Below are 21,118 nucleotides of genomic sequence, written 5' to 3' on the forward strand. Positions count from 1 at the left end.
CACACAAATCACAGATTAGGTCAATCTTAAATATAATTTAATCAAATGTCATTAATTTATTATTTTTTGATCCAGGGGGGTTTATATTAGAAATCAATATGAAGACAGTGTAAATAATATAAACGTATGTGTATTAAATAAACATTGAAACATTACTGAACAAATATAATAAACATTTCATTTCTTATTTCACTAACTTATTGACATTTAATCTCAACAACTCTAAATAAAAACGGATATCTAATAATACTAAAAGTTACATTTTTAAGTAATAACTCTCATAAATAATTTAATAATTATGAGTACTCTATAATCTATTTACATAATTTACATTTTACGCTATTAAATAGTATTAGGTAAATCAAAAAATTATAAATCAAATTGAAAAATATAAACAATACAAAATTAAACAATTTTCAAAAATATTAAAAATTTGTTTTTAAATTTTTTTTATACATAACATTTTCAAATCGATATAAGATATATCTATTATTTTCTAAATACATTTATTTAGAATATTATGTATATTTAAGTACTAAAACGACCGTATATTTAAATAACTTATTAATATTATAGTTTGTTCATATAATTATTTATTTGAACGTAGCTACAATACAATAAAATACATACTTTTTAAATTTAATTGTGTCATTGACATTTATAATAATATATTCCTATTATACTTAAGTACAAACTACAAATTACATTTGTATGATTTACTATCCAATATGAGCTATGACTGTGTATACACTACCCACATTTGGTAAATATTTTATTATATATTTGCAAATATTTCTAATAAATAATTATATATAAAAATAAATGTATTCACTTTTAATGAAACATTAATATATTATTGGTCAAACATAAAGCCACACACTAAGTTAAATAATTACGTTGTATATTGTATTGGAGTTTAACTTTGATGAAAGTTTTATTTCAAAGATTAGCTTTTACATTTTATGTGTCAGATTATGTATGTCGAAATACATAACAACAAAACAAAGAACAACCATCCTTATGAGTTTTGACAAAATAAGTTGGAATATTTTATTTAAGCTACGTGTTTACTTATATTAAAATTTAAAAATCAGAATTCACGGAATATAAGTATAAGACATAATTGATGAACGAATCGCATCGGATTTGTAGTAGGTACTAGGTACTACCATTAATTATTTTTATTTGCGATAATCATCATTCGTCGTATAATATTATTTTTATGAGTTCAATTCATTTTTAATCTTTGATTTCTTATCCATATACCTACACTGTTGTATGTACGCATATATATTATTTTTCAGACATTTGATAGTAATATATGTATTATACAATATTATTAATGGTAGTAATATCAACGATGAGTATTTAAATCACGGCTACTAACAAATACATAATATATATTTACAACAACAATATATATGTTACAATCGTATTCTTTGGAATTTGTTTTCGCGAACGTATCGAAAAAACGTGTCAAATGCTATGCAACTATAGCATAATATATTATTTAAACCTATATACTATGCAACGAGTTCGAAGTGCAGCGGATGGGTTTCATCGTGGTCGATGCATCGATTTAATATTGGACATTATAATATTAATCTTGAGTAGGTGGGTTATATGTGTAGTGGTCTACACGACGAACCCTTCGACGGCGTGCGCGACCCTGTTGTCGGGCGGTGGGTACCGGCAACAGTACGACGTGCTGACGCCTAGACAGGCGAGCGTAACGGACAGGGCGGATATACCGCACACGACGCCGGCGCCGATGTCGTTGAGCGCCGGGTCCAGCACGGTGCTCTGACACATGAGCCACAGCGCGCACGTCTCCAGCGCGCTGAACATGGCCACCAGTATGTAACCGGTCACGTAGTTGCGGTTTGGCAGCCACCGCCACTGCTGTGACCGGAACCCGGGAAAACCCAGCACCAGGCACACGGCGGCCGCCAGCAGCCCAGCGTTCAGGTAGTACAGCCGGCCGCGCCGGGACATCAGGTAGAAGCACAGCATGCAACTGGCCGTGCCGGACACCACCAGCACCATGGCGGCCGACCACAGCGTGCACACGGGCAGCGACTGGACGGGTGTCCGGGCCGGGGGAGTCCGCGACCACGACGGCTTGGCGGGTGACTCGGTCTGATACGGCGTAGTTTTCTCTTCCACCTGAAAACAAACAAAAACATTAACTTATTTGTTATCGGGGCTCGACACTTATTGAATTTGCATATTGCTTATTTCTAGAACTTGAAATTATGTAGCGAAGTTAGCTACAAATTGTAAAAAGACGAGAACAAACATATTTTGTAGTGTGATTTATTTCTTTACTGCACAGTTCAGGGTTTTCGCATGTTTTTACTGATTTATGTGATAACTTTACTGTTTTTTTTTTTTTTTGCCAATCGGGCAATTTAAATCAATGTCTGCATATTTATTTTTGCAACCACGTCTCGAAAATTTCGTTTTGGACCGTTTTACAATTTCCCTATATACACACATTCTACACGGGCACACGAGTAATAAATTATTTCCGCGTATTTTTACGTGATTGCCGCAGTTTAAAATAATTTTCTGACGTTTGTTCCAAATACCGACAGATATAATGTTTGTTTGTTACGTTTTTGACGTACAGCGCATATTCGAATGATAAATTCGGCAACAGCGCTTAAAACACTGTACAGTCTGTACTGAGAAAATTATCCAATTGTAACGTGTGTGGCACATAGACTTCGCCGTGCAATGGCAAAATAAGTAAAGGGACGATAAACATATCTGTCGATAAAGTTATTATATATACACGTCTGCTAGCATCGAGAAAATGTTTAAAAAAGCTCCAAGCGTGGTGTTGATCTTTGCAAAATATTTTATTATTTGCTGATTTATCTCTCAAGTTATTTCGATAACTATATACCTGTGCGAAAATTTGCACTTATTTCGATATATCCTACTGCTCGATTTCGGTTCAACGACCCTACTTAAATTCTTCAGTACTACCCCGTGTTTATTGTTCGTTATCGTTGTAATATTATATTATATCGTGGGTTCCGTCCACCGGCGCAGGTCTTGTGGCCCGCAATATATACATGAAACAAGATTTCAAACTCGCCGACGCCGCCGGCTAATCGCGCCAAAACGAATTAATAATATATATAATATCATACTACGCGATTCGGGAGTTGACTTTTCCGTGCGGCTGAAGATAATTGAAAATCTACTCGATGTTAAGCAACGCGTGTGAGTTTTAGTTCGCTTATTAATTGAGAGACGTTCGAAAATGACTTTATATAAGCAACGCGCGCGTTAAAAGCGTATATTATTTTGTTTGACGTGCATAATATACTGTTATATAGCGGCTCGCTGTCTGCAGCGCGGCAATCAAAATACCGAAAACTTTTGTGAGGTTCACGCAATAATACGCGAATATATTATGCACATAACGATTAGTGATGAGTATATACCTATACGCAATATACATATATAATAATACTATATCCCGTGCTCGTATATTAAACACCTATCCGTAAATGGTACCTAACCCATGCATTATTACTATACAATATACATATATATGTATATCGCTATTAACGTAAAACTTTTTAATAGAGCCGTCGGAAACTCGAAACGCTATAGATAGAACTCAGTGAAAATAATATGATCTTCGCATGTTAAATATTATTATTATTATGTATATATGTAGGTACAAGGTACACACACGCGGCACACACCGCTATCTTATTATATCGCCCAATAGCAACGGCTTCTGACGCATGGTTCGCAAATTATGTAATATTATTATATATTAAAGTTCAATATTCAATATATTAAAGTAAATCGTATAATCGGATTTGTCGTCATTCGATCCTCAGGCTGTAATAGTGCCTGGTCTATATTATAATATAGTGGCGTGCGGGCGGCGGTGGTTGGATATATATATATATGTATATACTATTACGTCTACATAATACTGTATACGCGTAATTATACGATGTTTGTATATACGCGTTCGGCTGTTTTCGCATTACCGGAAATTTGTCGGCAGACAGCCACTAACCGCCGTGGCGGGAAGCACGCGTGCAATTATTCAGCCATTTGGGATTTTCGTGTCACGCTGCCAAGTGAAAACCCGTAAAAGCCCACCGTATAATCTATATGAAACTATACGTTTGGCTTTGGCCAACAAATAGCGTGACATTATAGCATTATTATTTGGGAGCCGGTGCGGCGCCTATATTAGCTTTAATAACCGCCATAAAACAATTGCTCTGCACCAATCGAAAGAATAATGAAAACTCACGAATTTCCTTCCCGACAACACAATTGGCGTTTGGATAAAAAAAAAAATAAATAGAACGAAATATTATCGGATAATAATTTTTTGCTACGATCTTGGTTAAACGTTTTGAAAATTGTATTAAAATAACAATATAGTATTGTACTTATTTTAAGCTTTATTAAAAAAAAAAAAAAAAGTACCTAAGCTATATCTATATACTATTATATCATGTTTTTATGTATTTATTATTTCAATACGCAAAGAAAAACATTATTCGTTTATTATACATAAAAAAGTATTCAATGTAAATATAATTATATATTTATCGGAAAAATTCAATTTATATTATTATTTATGATCATACTTTATTATTAAAATTTTCAATAAGTCCAACAGTATTTTCAATTTTGTTGTTGTCGGTTCATTCTTTACGTATACACGACCTTGAAGGTAAACAATTTATCCACATAATTCGATTGAAAAAGCTGAAATATGCTTCGCACGGTTTATAATATATTATAATATAGTGGACAAAATTTTGAAAACCAGTCTCTACTGAGGCCCCTAATCGTGTTATCGTGTTCTTTGGCCCTTCCGATCAAACAAATTGTAGGCATTTGTCATTATTATGTAGATGAAAAGTAAACGTTTCTCGCCGAATATAATATTATAATATCACACGACAGACGCCGTTTGCCACTAGAAAGTTAACGGATAGACTTAAACTGCAAATCATAGGTATACGCATAGCAGTGACGTGGTGGACCAGCTGCCCCACACGTGGACAACATTTTTTCTTCTAATAATAGATATAGTCCTGTATAGTATATAAATTACTTAAAAAAGGGGCAATATTTTGACTGAATATTTGAATAAAATTGTCTTTGAAAATACAACATAGTAATCGACCAACATTTCTGCTCTCGCCCCTGCTGACGAAACGCATGTGCTGTGTGGACAATACGGTATTTTTCGCAATATTATGCAGTGTTATCGGGTTGAATTGGTCGTGTTATATAATGTTTAATATTATAAAATGACGATTACCTGAAACACTGACGGCAGCGGCGCCTTGTAGATGGGCTGTATGACGGCCGTGTTCCTTGGCCGGTCATACTGGACACCGGTAACCGGCACACAAGTGTCCAGATTGTATTCGGATAGAAACTCCGGCGGCCGCTTGTGTTTGTTGTATAGGGCGGCCGACGACCGGGCCCGACGCACGGTGACTGGTCTGGCCACTGCCGCCGCCGCCGTCTGTGCCATCATCGGCGCGAACACATCCGCGGTCCGGCCGCCGGACGGTGTGGACGGGAGGCTGACTGTGCCCAACTCGTCGCCGTACACGTCCAACCGGCGCCTGGCCTTGCACGGCGTCACGGCCGCCACGGACCGGTCGCCGCCGGCCGCGGACGGTGGAGTGTTTCGTCTAGCTCGGGCGGCCGGAAGTGGCGGCGGACATCCGTTCATCTGCAGTTGTTGTAGCTGTTGGTAATGGTTGTGCTGTTGGGCGCGCAACAGCAACGTCCGTTCGGCCGGGTCCGCGGTGTCCGATGGCCTGCGTATCCGCGTCGGCGACTCCATGTAGTAAAACGAAGTGGACGTGTCGTCGGCCTGCAGGAAGTCCATGGACGGATCGATGTCCGGTATCTCCTCGTATCGGTGTTGGTCCACTTCGCATGCGTGGTTGTAACCGCCGTTGTAGTAGCCGCGCGACATGGCGCTGCTTAACTAAAATAAAAATAAAAATAAAAATATTAATAAATAAAATATTAATCATCATTTATTTATTTGTTCATAAAAGCGCCCACGTTGAATGGATTTCAGCGGATATATATATTACAGTATTTTACAAAGTTATTATAACGTGTTCAACAATGTAAGCAGATTAATGAGAAAATATAAATAAATAAAGACGAGGCAAAGCATTAAATACAATAGGAAAACATTATAAAAGCATAAGGATGAAGTGATGGCATAAAGGTAGCATTATATTGTATAGGTTCGTTAAGTTTGTTCGTAATTAGTAGAGCGAGAAGGAAGTGGACAATTTCTAGTTGAATGGATAATCCGAGATGGAATATTAAAATCTTAAATTTGAAAAGTATTAATGGACAATTATTATTATTATTACTATCATATTGTTGTTGCGTCATTTCGTTTCTGACTGAACAACAAACCAAACAAACAGACAGAGTCAAGCGATTGTTTCAGCGCTATTGTGTACTCACTACTCTGTTCAAGCTTAAACTTAACACGTGAACCCGAAAACACGGTGTTCGCATTGTAAAATATTGAACATAATTATAATAAAGGTATTAATTATAGGTAGCTGGGGGCGAAAAAAACGAATGCATAAGTTATACAGATGGCGTAAACTCAAAATTAGGGTCCGGGAATGCAATTTTGAACACCCACCTCATTTTAGCATTATATATGGTTGTCTGGGGGGAGGGTACATTCGTCTTACTAAAATTATTTTATATATTTAAAAAAAATATTATTACATGTTTTATTAATTTAAAAACTGTATAATAATTTTGAATTTTTAAAAAAAATGAATTGTTTAATAATTTATGATAAATTATTAAAATAAAAACATTATATTACTCCAGGCCCCCTAAGCGAATAGGCTTGGATGCTTCCGCTTCTTCTGATCTCTTTTAGTCAAATTATAATATTGTATATCTTGATAAAATAAACATTAGCTAATACTGTGTAAGGGCGCTACATTTTTTATTAGCCACGGGCGTCAAATATCTTAGATCCAGCACTGGTAGTAATATAGTGAAAAAATCACGTTTTCCCATTTTTTTCTATAGTAGTTTTAAAAATAATTAATATCTTCCGATACGTAATCTAACTTTCAATTGGTTTTCGTCGAGGACACTATTATTATATTTTTGAACATAATGATGTATACCTAGATAATCTTCACTACAATTTAGACAAAGTACCTACATAGTTATCATCGTTGTAAATAATATCTCGTTGACATATTGAAATAAGTACCTATTTTAATCTCAGACGAATCCACGAATCACTTGATATGTTTAAATAGGTAGTTTTGTTTCACGTTTTATACATATTATATCTCATATATGTAAAGCATATGCCATATATTATATCTACTCTTAACAGAATTTCTTGAAACTAAGAATAATATTTAAACTAATACTACATAAATTATAGTGTGTTATCAGTTATCATAATATTATAAAGAAATATAATCGTCATCACTGTAGAGTGTAGAGAAATCATATAAGCTCAACTGTTCTGTATTCTCCTGTCCATCATCTGGTTGGTAAATATTAGGATACATTATACATTAACCTATTATACACATGTCAACATTTTGTGATGTATTACATACATACATTTGAAATATCATTTATCATTTTTGGTCAAACATGGACCCGGTTACGCAAATGTCCTCGATCAAAATTGAGCAGATTCTATTTGCTTATAAAATATACTAGTGGGTAAAATTAAATCATATAATTTCAAGATTAATCTAGTATTATATATTTGTATTTTGGAAATCAGACTTATTCGAATACTTAAATTGCCATCATATGTATTATAAAAAAATTATAAATAAATTAAAAAGTTAAATGAAAACGAATGTTTATACAATCAATGGTTCATAATACTTTACGATCAAAATTGTCTCATGATAACAGATCTAAAATAATTGCCATGAATTTTTATGTTGCTTAATATTATACACTATGATTTACAAGGATTAGGACATTTGAGAAATCTTTATATAAAATCTCTAGCTTTTTAAATTTTCTGACGTTCCTGAGATTAAAGATATTTGAGCGAACTTTGGAGTTATGGCTTTTATTATTTTCCTTTCATTTCCATCAAAGTATTCTCCTTTGTCTCCTTTATATATTTCTATCCAATTTATTTTTCATTTTCACGTCTTTATTTATATGTTTTACTTATATATAGTTCTACCAAAATCGATCCCTTCAAAAACTGTAATTTCGTACACCAGCATAAGGTATTAATTTCTTATTTTACTCAATCAAAGCTCTTCCAAAGATAATAGAATTTGAAATCGTTATACGATTTCATAAGGTATTCGTTTAAATCTTGCGGTAAATTTTCTTTACTGTTAAATTATTCTCTTAGTATTATCCTAGCCAAAACTCATTATCTATACATCAAACTATATTTAATTGACACATAAAATATAAAAATGTATAGCTTTAATAATAATATATAATATATTATATATTACATATTGAATAAAATTACTTTGTTATTGTATTTTTAAAATATCTTCTATGATTTACGAAATTAGCTTAATTTTAGTAACTTATAAAATATGCGCACAGTCGTTTAAATGTATTTAAAGTAAAAATACGATAAATGCAATGAAATTGATAAATTCTTTCTACCTAGCTAATTATTTATTTTATTAAAAAATGTTTATTATTTCTATTTATATGATTTTGTTGTATAATTTGTTTAGTTTATTATTGTATATCAATTGGTGAATATCTTCAGATTTATATTTTAATAAAGCTTGAAATAAAAAGCTAACTTTTATAAAACATTTCATAACAATAGATAAATAAATGTTCCATGAATTTGAAAATTTTAATTAAAAAAAATTATTAGTATTTCTATTTTATACAGATTTTCAAATTGATAATTTTATTCTACTCTTGTTTCATATTAAAAAAAAAAGATTCTTGGGAATGATTAATAAATATATTGATTTATACAAAATTAATATTGTGTACCATTGGATTTATGAAACTATCTTGGTTGGTTCTTAATAATTTCATAATATTATGCAGTTAACTATTTGATATTTATTTGTTTAATAAAAAAACCATATAAATTAAAATGCTTGAACAATTATTAATTAATGTGTATGATAGATATTATGTTAATACTACGATTATATATAGGTATGTATACTGTGCAGTTTTTTGATAAAACTGGAAAATGTAGAGAATTTTTTATTATTTATCATAATAATGATTTAATAAAATGTAATTAATTGTTGTACTCGTATAATATATTATTGTATATAACAACTCTTATTATCAAAATACGACAAATAGCAATTTGGAAATAATTATTATCTTAACTTTATTGTGGTTCGTAAAAATAGAAATCGATAATCGACATATTTGAATCTACGCAACCACGTAGGTATAGTGGGTATAGATATTCTACCTTATATAAATAAGTACCCGTATTTAATCGTATTAAATTCACAACAAATGGTACTTTAAGACAGTAGATATTTAGAAAATATATTAACTTGCATATATATATATATATATATATATATAAGCAACCGAATCAGAGAGAGTATGGACCTAAGATTGAATAAGCCGATTTCTAGAATCGCGTTGACAAATGCCACACTTTGATAACCGCTGAAAGCGTTATTTATAGTTGTAATAAAAAGGTTTAACGGAAATGAACTGCAAAGGCCATGATAAAATATATATACATTATATGAATACACTCGATGGCCAGAATGATGATGGATATCTGCCGTCAAATCCTGCAGTATGAATGTTAATCGTTTATCAACAGTCCGGCTATATAAAATCCGAATTAATATTTTTACGTTTCTAGACGTCGTTAATAGGTATTGTCCGTCAAATATCAGTTAATTTTTGACGGAAAAACACATGTTTCACCTGTGGTGTCAACGTGTTATGACACGTGCTATACAGAGATGTATTCAGAATCAGTGGCATCATTTCAATTTTCAATAAACGGGATAAAAACTTTGACCGATCAAAATAGTTAACTTCAAAAACCTGCACGTTACCCTCGCAAACATGATTCTATTTACATTTTTATAAAATTACTATTTAATCTCGCCACCTTGCATATTTTATACTTAAGATAATTTTACAAAAAAATGTTTTTTATTTAATAACAACATAATTTACATGTAGCAGATATCGAGCTGCTTAAAAATCAGACAGAAGCACGCTTTGCCTCCCCTCAAATGACGCCATTGATCATAATCCGTTACCCAGAAGCTAGCCCAAAGCTACCTTAAAATCTAGAATTGGACAAACGCATACTCTTGGTCTCCCCAATAACGCGCCTATTCAAAATGTTCTTAAAAATAAAATAAATGCATTTTATTGTCAGGGAACATTATAACCATAGGGCTTAAAATACAGTACTTTTCAGTTACTGTTTCATAATCGATGCGTGACCACAAATTTATATATATAAAAAAAATGCAATATTTGTTACAAACATTTTAAATGTAAATATGTTGTGAAATAATAACAACCAGGGTGAACGCTCTCCCTACTAGCAACGCTACTTAATCATTCTCTTGTCACCATCCATTATACAATTGTAAAAATGGTTTTTTTTTTATGTATTCTAAACCTTTTTTTTATACTTAAATTTTGCATTATTCAAATTTTGATTTTAAGAATTGTTAAGCATATAAAAGAACATTTTTTTTAGTTAATGGTGTTTAAGAACATAACGATCATACGACTATTTTATCGAGGTCTTATTTGGATTCTAAAATCTATATATAATATATATTGCTAATGTATGCTCTATAAGATTAGTTGAAACTAAGATAAATTGTTAATAAGTCTTTCAGACGTTCTAGTACGAAGAAAATATGAATAATACACATTTATGACTAATACACGCCTTACCCTCGAAGACTGAAGTAATAGGTACCGTAATACTCCGGAAACAGGCAATGCGTTTTGTCGGACAGCAAGAGACGAAAACTAACAATAAATGCATACAATTACTATTTACTTATTATTATAAACTCGTTTTGTCGGAATGTTGTCGCAGTCACAACGCATAACGCTTCAAGTACTCGAAAACGACAACGGGAAAATTGATCGAGAACGTCCAATTGCGGCGGATTTTGAAAAAAACGGCTGATGGGTGACAAACTTGTCATCAATTTCCCGAGGATTTCCTGGGGGAAGATGCACTTCATGCATGTTTACAGATTCCTTGTAAAAGAGATAGGCAGTTATTTATGTGCGATGCTTTTTTTACAACTATTATTATCCGAATATACAAAACTACTGATGTATTAAAATACTTATAGATATATATTTTGTAAGATAAAAGTTACGTTGTTTAAATTATTGAGCTATTTATTTATATATAAATACGTCACACGGAATGAGCCCAATAACACGAACATGCTACCTATATCGGCTATATGTTTACGTTTTGAAATCTTCTAATACATTAATAAGTAATAACATTATACATATTATTTTTATAAACTACATACATTTAACATTTATGAAAAAGATACACTAATTGACCACATAAAATATTATGAGATGATAGTTCCAGCAATCATCATTATAACGATACGGCGATTGGCTAAATAGTTACAATTAATAAAAATAACACGAAACGGTTATATAAATCTAAATGCTAGGACTCAAAAAAAGTAAAGTTAACTTTAAATTGCAGAGGCATCAATTTCACCATTAATTAATTTGGATAAACATTTAAAATTACCTGACTTTGTCTTATTATTATATCGAGTGGATAAACTAAGGTTCTGTAATACTAATGCATTTGTTGTGTAACATAAAAGCGGAAAATTTAAAAATATTAGTGTACCTTTCTGTATTACGTTGTCTGTTAATTTTTAGGCTAAGACTTGTTTGACTATTATTTTTCAAAACGTAACACGTTTGGATATTATCGTCTATAATAAAATATATACTGATATGTAGTTTTTTTAAGTAAAGTTTATAATTTTTCATGGAAATTATGTATACATTTTTAAATTAGTAATTATAACTAAGTATAAACAAAAATTGAAACTTAAAAAAAATGTCAACAATGTAAATTGAAAACGCCGTGTACATATCATACGTGTTGCTGTGAAACAAATTTTATTACGACTACGACAGTTACAGTGGGCAGCGAAAAAACACAATATCAAAAATCTATTTGTTATTTACAAATATTTTTTTATTATTATATTATTGACATTATTATTTTGATTATTGCTATACACAATTGACGTAGGTATTACGTTTCTCACGTATTTAATAGTTTATAATATTTTATTGATTATTGTACAAATTTGACATAAGATATTTTTCACGTATTTAAATGATCATATATTTTTCTTAAAATTTATTATAATATATATCTTATGCAGTTACCTATATGCTTCTTAACGAAAGATTTATTATACTTCTTTAATACTAATGTCCAACTGTCAAACGTGATATATTTTTAAGGATATCCAGTTGCCAAATGTTGTGTGGATTTACTATTTACTAAATAAATGTACTTAATGCTAGATAGGTAAAAATATCTGATCGTGATGCACCGGAGGTTAGGTAATTACGTTATAAATAATGGGTTAGGTTTGTAAATGGTTTATCCCTTTTGTTAAGTTTTGCCATATTATATTATATTATAATATTTTAAATAATTGAATTTTTAATTTTCAATTAAAATTTAAATGTTATGAAAAATATATTATTTATTATAAACGCAAATGATATGTCCATTATGCGTATAGATTTTTGTCTATCCTACCAAGTTGCCAACATGAGTGATTGATGCACCTGTAATATCCCTAAATACGCCCAGCTTAGTCTCATGTAGATATACTATTGTGCAGCTGCTCTTGAGTCTTATAACTTTTTAAACTATGTTACTCCATAGTCTAGTTTGATAATACCGATAGTTAAATATTACTTATTGATTACAGTACCTAAAATTAAGTGTACATACATACCTTTTTACATACACAATTTCAATGAAGGGGGTGCTGAAGCCCCTCTTTTTTTTCATGATGTTATCTTATGATAAGGATACCTATTTCTATTAAAATTTAAGTTAACATGAAAAAATGTATGGGTGCTTATTTCGAAATAGGGAGTGCTAAGCACACCCAAGCCTCCCGAAATTTCGCCTATACCACATGTGTAATCAATAATCATACTCATGCTAATTCAATATTACGTCCAATCTATTCTATAAAATGGTTAATATTAATGATATATAATAATATTAGGAACTCGTACCTTTGATTCAAAATGTATCGATACATTTAAATTTATCACACATTAGTCAAGACTGTAATACTAATTACTATAACAATGAAATATGTGTATTCTTTCTGAACATACATTTTTCATTCATTTAATCACTACATATAACGTGCTAATCTCCAATCACTGTCAATAATATATTTATTATCTCCACAATATTTCCATAAATATTAATAACGTTCAATAAATTTGCTTGATAGTTTATCGAAAATCGATAGACTTTCATACAAACAAACCACAACTATTCCTAATATTCTAAATTTATAGGAAAATTTCTGCTTCATTTACATGACATGTCTTCCAAGTTCCAGCAAAACTGTTGCAAAATTTCCTCTGTTGCTTAATGTTTGTTTGTCTGTGTATAAATTAATATTGATGTATGTGTGTGTGTTGTTTGTGCAAAGTTGCTTTCATTAATCAATCTAAAACGGCGGTGGCGACCTCCTGTGGCGCTTTTCTATCGTTGTTTGTTATAATTTCGGGAACCAATAAGCCTTAATAATAATGATAATGCATTCCACACACTAGTTGCTCGCTCTTTATGTTTAATCAAGGTATTAGAGTATATTGCTCTTCAATCTGAACGGCATTTAATTTATTAAGATAAATTTGTTTGTTCTATATTATAACCAAATATCGAGACCCTGTAGTGTGTGTTCAGCATGTCTACTGCTAATATAATTATTATTACCCCTTGTCCAAAAACGGAATTTTTACGTAGCTCATTTCAATGTTAAATATTATACACATTTTTATTATTTGAAATGTTTGAATTTAATCAAATAAATCACACTCATATCATGAAATCTGCTATGATTTCATAAAAAATACGCTCAAATTGAGGTATTCAATATCAAGTTGAACTCAAGTAATAAATATATCAATAACTGTATAAATTAAATATTTTTATTGTAAAATAAAAAATATACTTCTTAAAGTTTATTATAGGTTTTAATTATTTATAAATATATATATGTATATAAAAAAGAAAAATTATATCCAAAAATAAATCTTGATGACACTTTGAATTAGACGGAGTATCCGATACTTTATGAAATATTAATGATAATTATTATTTGTTTAACTATACCAATCAAAAAGTTTCAATTACTAAGATAAGGTATATAAATATTTATTTATATATATATTTTATGTTGAATAAGGAAAAATATAATTTTGATAATTATATATTATAATAATAATTAAGTTTGTATGAAAAATTTGCTAGAGTACTTGACAGATTTACTTGAGTTTTTTTAATGAAATTAAAAGATATTTTTTGTGTTTTATACCAAGCTGCTAAACAAAACTTTTAGAAATAAATTTAACTGAATTAAATCGACATTTGTGGGGCAAAGACTTTTTCTGTTTGTTTTTTTAATTAATTACACGAGTCTTTTAAGTTTTTTAATAAATAAAATACCTTGGATACAAGTTTGGAATAATTAATTTTAATCGTATACAAACATTTTTGTCCAAGAAGTGCATTTGTTTAAATTGTATTGATGGGCAGGATTTAAAACTATAATGATTAATTTCTAGACAAACTTTTTTTTTATCATTTTATCTTTTTATTATGTTTTGCTTTTATAAATACCTATGAATATATATTTTTTTTTAATTGTTCATTATGATCAAAATAAATAAGTCAATATAACATGCAAGTATTCAAAATGTAGGTATATAGTATATTTGAATTCTTTTATACTTTTAATCGGAAACTTAAACGATTTTCATTCTTTACTTTATAGTTGTGTACCTAAATTTATAGCTGCGTATCAACCATTGATCCAATATTGCAATCATCATCCAATTGGGTCTTCGGTTCTTTGACACGATTTTTTTCATAATTTATTTATAACGATTTGCACATTTTTTAGAACCATAATTTTTTTTCGAAATGAAATCCATAAATATTTTGTATATATGTATATATATAAAAAAAATCAACCTTGTGCAACAGATTTTAATAAAACTTCTATCATTTATCAAGTTGACAGTTTTAATGTTGGGTTTTTGACTTAAATTATATATTTTTTTAATCCCTATACATGTTTGATATTATAATTCAAATACAAAACTAAATAGTATTGTATACTTATTTTGTGCAGTAACATTTTTAAATAAAAATAAAAAAATATTCTAATGTTTACCGAATATACTCTAATAGTGAAGTACCTAAGATAATTGCCACATTAATCCACGTGATTTAAATAAAAATACAAGAACATCTGTGTAAAGTAATTTTTTTTATTATACGTATAATATATTTTATTTAAAAAAATATATAGAATATTCTGGAGATTTTATATATGTGGTTATCACTAGTAGAAATATTGAAAGAAAATAATAAATTAATAAATAAAACAAAACAAAACAATAGAATTATTATTTGCATATTATGAAATTCGATATTTTAGTAAAAATTAAACTGGTTACAAATTATATATTAAACACTAATATTAAAATATACAATTTGAGATTTCTAGGTTAATACAAAGTGCACTTTTAAAGTACTTAGTCTTTGTTCTATTCATCTGAACAATAGAATTTATGTGAGGTCCTTACTTTTTCATTTTTAAATATTTTCAACGAAAAACGAATTATAAGTAGTGACATTGAAGTATATTACGTATTGACACCACTAGCTGTTTCAAAAGTTATCCTGATATAAAAATAATCCTACCACCATAATATGATAGGTAACGTGAACCGCATTTCTTATACCATTTACGTACATTATCGATTGAGTGGAAAACTATATACACTGGTATGGGGTGGAGTTTTCATTGGCAATGGAGGGATAACGAATTTGGAAGGCGTTCGCGTTCTAAGTTTTGTACATTTTCTACGCGTTTTGGGGGTTGTGGTATTAGATAATGATTATTCTTTTCAGTCATTTTATTTGTTTGTAAAAGCGTCGAATTTCGTATTTTTGGTAAAGTTTTCCAACTAGGTTTTTTGTCTTGTTTGAATTGTCTTTATAGTTAACTAACAAATCTCAATCATATTTCACGTGCCATTTAAACTTTTAACAGCCATATATATATATATCATGATATCATGTTCTTTTGATTATTTTTCAACTATCACGTCAAATCACCTAATGAATAGTCCTGATCCACTAATCGCAACTATAACTTTTCTTATCTAAGTATCTACTTAGTTTTCCGTTAAATACTTGAATAATTCAATTATTATTTTAAGCTAATCGAGTATTATAGGCTAGGCCATCTGCTGTTAGGTTAGGTTAAACATCGATTAATAAACCAACTGAAAATGTATAGGAATTACATTTGCAATTAAACTGTTTTAGGTTATGATTTTATTATTAAAGATAAATTATTTCTTGTGTGAAGTAATGAGCAAGAACACAAAATAATATTATACATATAATATGTATGATACTTTATGATGGAGTATAGAACTTTAATTTTGTGCTTAAACTATTTCATTATTTGAAAAATGCAAATCATTTAAACGTCAGAAACAGATGATTATTTTCTATTGAATTATATTGCTGTAGTTGAAATATAAATAAAAAAATTTGAAGAAAACCTTGAGAAAAATACATATTTTAAACAAAAAAAAAAAAATAAAACAAGATCCCTAGTAGTATTCGAAAATTACATATAATTTTGGAAGTAGTTTAATGTAATAAACTAATTAATTTTTTATTTAAAATAATGAAAGTATCTAGGTATTTAAAAATTGTGTTTATTTAATAGAAATTATAAACACTAAGCAACATATTGTTAATAAATTTATTTTTATATAAGTGTATAGGTATAATTAAAATGGTTGTTGACTAATGGTCTTTTTCAGAATCTAAAATATACTGCATTCTTATTATTTGGAACGTACAGACCCATTAGAGAAGGGTCGGAATCACTCCTAACCACAAAAAAAAAATGTAAATTCATTATTTGTTCAGCGCTCATTATTATAATATCAGGAGTAGGAAATATTTTTAAAATATAAATAATATAACCTATTATAATTGATTATCAATTATACATTTTTTGTCATAGTTAAAAATGTTGGTACATACTTTATATTTCGTATAAGTTTTATATTAATAAATAAATTATAATTGTTTTGTCAATTCAGTCTAATGCCCAATGGCCAATGATCTTATTCATAATTTCAAAATATCTCAGATTTATTCAATATAAAGTATAATATATAATCTTTTTAAAACACACAATTTAAACTGTACATATTTTTCTCTAAAACATACTGTTTTATGCCTTATTTTTTCTATTTAAATTAAATAATAATCTTAGAGTATATTAAATCAAAAGAAAAATAAAAATAAAATATATGATTATTCATTACAAATAAACGACTAAAATATACTGTATCATGTTAGGTTAGATTTTTTTACGATTAAATTCAACTACTATTAAATAATGTCATTATCAAAAGAAAACATTTTTACTTTACAGTAACTATATTTTATGTTCAAAAATAATCATTGTAGCACATAACGTTCGTAAATTATGTGGAGCTTAAAAATAGAATAAAAGTACAGTTTTAATTTGAATACGACCAGGAGGGATGATAAACACAGTTGTGGCAGCTGGTGTTATATTGTGTAATATATTCTGTCGCTTGGTGCTAGAAGGGCTAATATTATTTTTTGGTCAAATTCCAATTATTTGATAACAGTCTTTTTTTAATAGTTTCCATAAGAGCCCAATGTATTTTAACTCATATCACCAACTTAAGATAAGACATACGATTTTTATTTGAATAAATAGTAATTGTATCAGTACTGTCGGTGTACAGCAATTACATTTTCTTATATTAAACGCCAATTATCAAAAATTGCATGTTTATCGAAAGATAAAGTTTTAATTCCATAAAGTTGAGTCTATGTACCGTGTTCACGACAGAACGTTAAAGCATTTTTCACATTCCAAAGGAAAAAGAGATAAGGTGTCAAACCTGTGGACAGACACATACTTTAAGAGTGATTAAAATTGTTTTTGGTAAGTGAAGATAGATTATATGAAAATTGTTGCACCGTAATTCTCCAGTTGTCCAATTTTACCTTTTTTTAATTTAAATTAACGACAAAAAGATACTACAGCAACTGAAATAAAGTAAATTCGCAGTAATTATCCTTACCAATGTTCGGTGTAAAAAAAACAAAACGAGCATTAGGTATTATAAAATAACGACGAAATGTCGAAATATTTATTCACTGCAGATGGCTGGAATACTATTTTGTAATAATAAATTGTACAATTTTAGTTTTTACCTATATTTATTAATTTAAAATAATAATTATTATGGTGTTATATATAATATATATGTATAGATATGTGTGTGTTTAAAAAATATTTTAATTCAGACGAAAAAAAATCTATTCATTGACTACCAATACGTATTATACATATTAAAAACATGAAAATAAGAGCTTTTAACCAAATCAACAGTATACTTTTTACCAAGAGTAGACAAATTAGGAATTTTTACGTGTAAAAAGGTAAATGTGTGTAATCTTGTTACACCCTATGAAAAGTGTGCCAATACTTGCAAACGGAGTTCGATGGTCGAGTTGGAGTGCGCGTGGCGTTTATTCGCAATTGCGTCTGCAGTATAACCAACTCACATTAAAGTCCGTTACGAAAATGTAACAGTTAACTTTGCACTCCTAACTAGATTTAGACGACGCCGTCCGCATCATCACCAAAATGCACGAACACGAAAACTACCTACATTATACCTACATTGTCCTGGTATATATTATTTTTATGATTTATAAGCGTAAGCGTGCGAGTTATTTTTTTTTTTTTTTTTTTGGTTTTAACGAACTTTATGCCGTAAAACTTAAACGTACAACAACTAACCTGGTATCGTAATTCGATATATATGTGTGTGTGTGTGTATAAATATCGTCTGGAACGTCCTGGAAAATTCTTCGTCTGGCGGACGGCGCCACCACTGGCGATGATCGGAGACGACTCGCGACGGTAGCGATAGGATTATTATTATTATTATTATCCTGGTACGGTCTTCTGGCGTGTGCTCACGATGACGACAACGATTGACTGTCGGTAGTCGGCTACGACGCAAACAACCGGTCGCGTTTGGCGGCTGGCTGGAGGCGGGCCATGTGTTTTGACGAAGCGCGGGAGCAGATGTTTGGGCACGCGACCGCCGGTGACAGCTGCAAACCGAATAATTTTGTGCACATATACATGTGTGTGTGTGTACCTATACCTATATGTAATATCGTATATAACAGGGTATGTAGTGTGTGTGTGTACATGTACCTATACCTATATGTATATCTATATATATATAAATGTTGTAAGAGGGTGTGTATAGGTACTCTTGCTGTAGTACTGTACGCATATCACGCGAGTATTGTGTTTACGCGTATATGCGGGCGGCGGCGACGTAGACCTGTGTAGAGACGCATATACAATATTATATTGATATAATACAACCGAATATTGTAAAGGATTATATTATAATGGTTGCAAAAACCCTTTTGCAGCGATCGTTTTTGGCGCGAGAAAATGTGCGAGTTGACCGAGAGCGGTGACGCGGCGGTCGAAACGGTTTTTTGCGAACGTCTTCGTAAATAATATATAGGTTTGCATGATAATGCAATATTATTATACGATATTGTATAGCACAGTATAATAGCCCACGCCGTGTGAGCTGAAAATTCGTAGATCGCTATGACAACATCCCCTTGATGAAATGTTATAAATCTTAATAGTCTTATGATCTCCGTTTACCGGTCACGCGCGCGTGTACAATAACGATGTTCGCTCACGTCGGAACTTCTGCACTATATTAATATTATTATAATACATTATAATAAACGGCACATTGAGAGAATATTTATATACATTTACGTCGGGGACGAGGAGGATCCTCGCAAAAAACTGATTAAATCGCGTTATTATCATCCGCAGGTCGGAACTAATAATAGTATAATATTGCGCGAATAATAAATGGGGTGGACGTGATGGGATTTGGGACGGCGTTGGCGAAACACTCGGACACGAGGTGGTCTGCAGATATACCGGCCGGAGGATTACGGTGATGAAGTGTTACGATAATGGTCATTAATTATTAGTATCGTATTTCCTATTTCATGATATTTGGTATACAGTCGATGTTCGTCGACTGCCGCTGCAGGCTATTCCGATGTACTCGTATGCAGGAACCGTAGTACGAGCGTATAAATCGTATATATATTATATACCTATATGTAAGTGGTGGCGTGAACTTTTTTTCCTATGAAGCAACTACCTTAAATAAATATAACCACCCACCAATTTTTTCTTACATTTTAAACGATTTATTAATAATATAACGTAGTAAGGTATTTACCTAAACCTTACCTAGATACAAGTATGTCGTTATAGGTTTGACTATGGGAGTATAAATTATAGACTTGTATAGACGTCTAGGTCCTGGAGACTGGAGTCATCGGGATATCCACCCCTGTCTTTGCACGAGGTGGCAGCCTCATTATATAACTATCCACGCCGCCACTGGACCTATAGGTGATACAATCGATCTGAATTTCATTTGGACTGTTTAATGTTTATTATATTTATTTAATTTTTATCAACTACCTGCATAAAATATGCTTATTATAAATAAACCTTTATGGGTTGTGAATTAAAAATGAATATTGGGAAAAATCTATGCAATCTTATCTAACGTAACAGTGTGCACCGTATACTGGCTACTGATTAATAATATAGTATAAGAGTAGGCAGATATCTACGAACCT

General features: G+C 30.6%; 2 protein-coding genes across 2 annotated transcripts in view; one reads left to right on the plus strand and one right to left on the minus strand.

Annotated features, from left to right (window-relative positions):
- The window catches only part of LOC132929227 (probable serine/threonine-protein kinase nek3), an 81,974-nt gene that overhangs the window by 42,741 nt on the left and 18,115 nt on the right, over positions 1-21,118 (plus strand). The gene's annotated exons all lie outside the window — the stretch shown is intronic.
- On the minus strand, positions 111-19,455 carry LOC132929236 (uncharacterized). The gene is made up of 3 exons (XM_060994433.1): positions 19,209-19,455; positions 5,321-6,004; positions 111-2,166 (listed from the first exon to the last, which is right to left on the minus strand). The coding sequence occupies exons 2-3, from the start codon at positions 5,990-5,992 to the stop codon at positions 1,636-1,638; spliced, it is 1,203 nt and encodes a 400-aa protein (XP_060850416.1). The 5' UTR covers positions 5,993-6,004; positions 19,209-19,455; the 3' UTR covers positions 111-1,635.

Source organism: Rhopalosiphum padi, chromosome 1, assembly GCF_020882245.1.
Source record: "Rhopalosiphum padi isolate XX-2018 chromosome 1, ASM2088224v1, whole genome shotgun sequence".
NCBI lineage: Eukaryota > Metazoa > Arthropoda > Insecta > Hemiptera > Aphididae > Rhopalosiphum > Rhopalosiphum padi.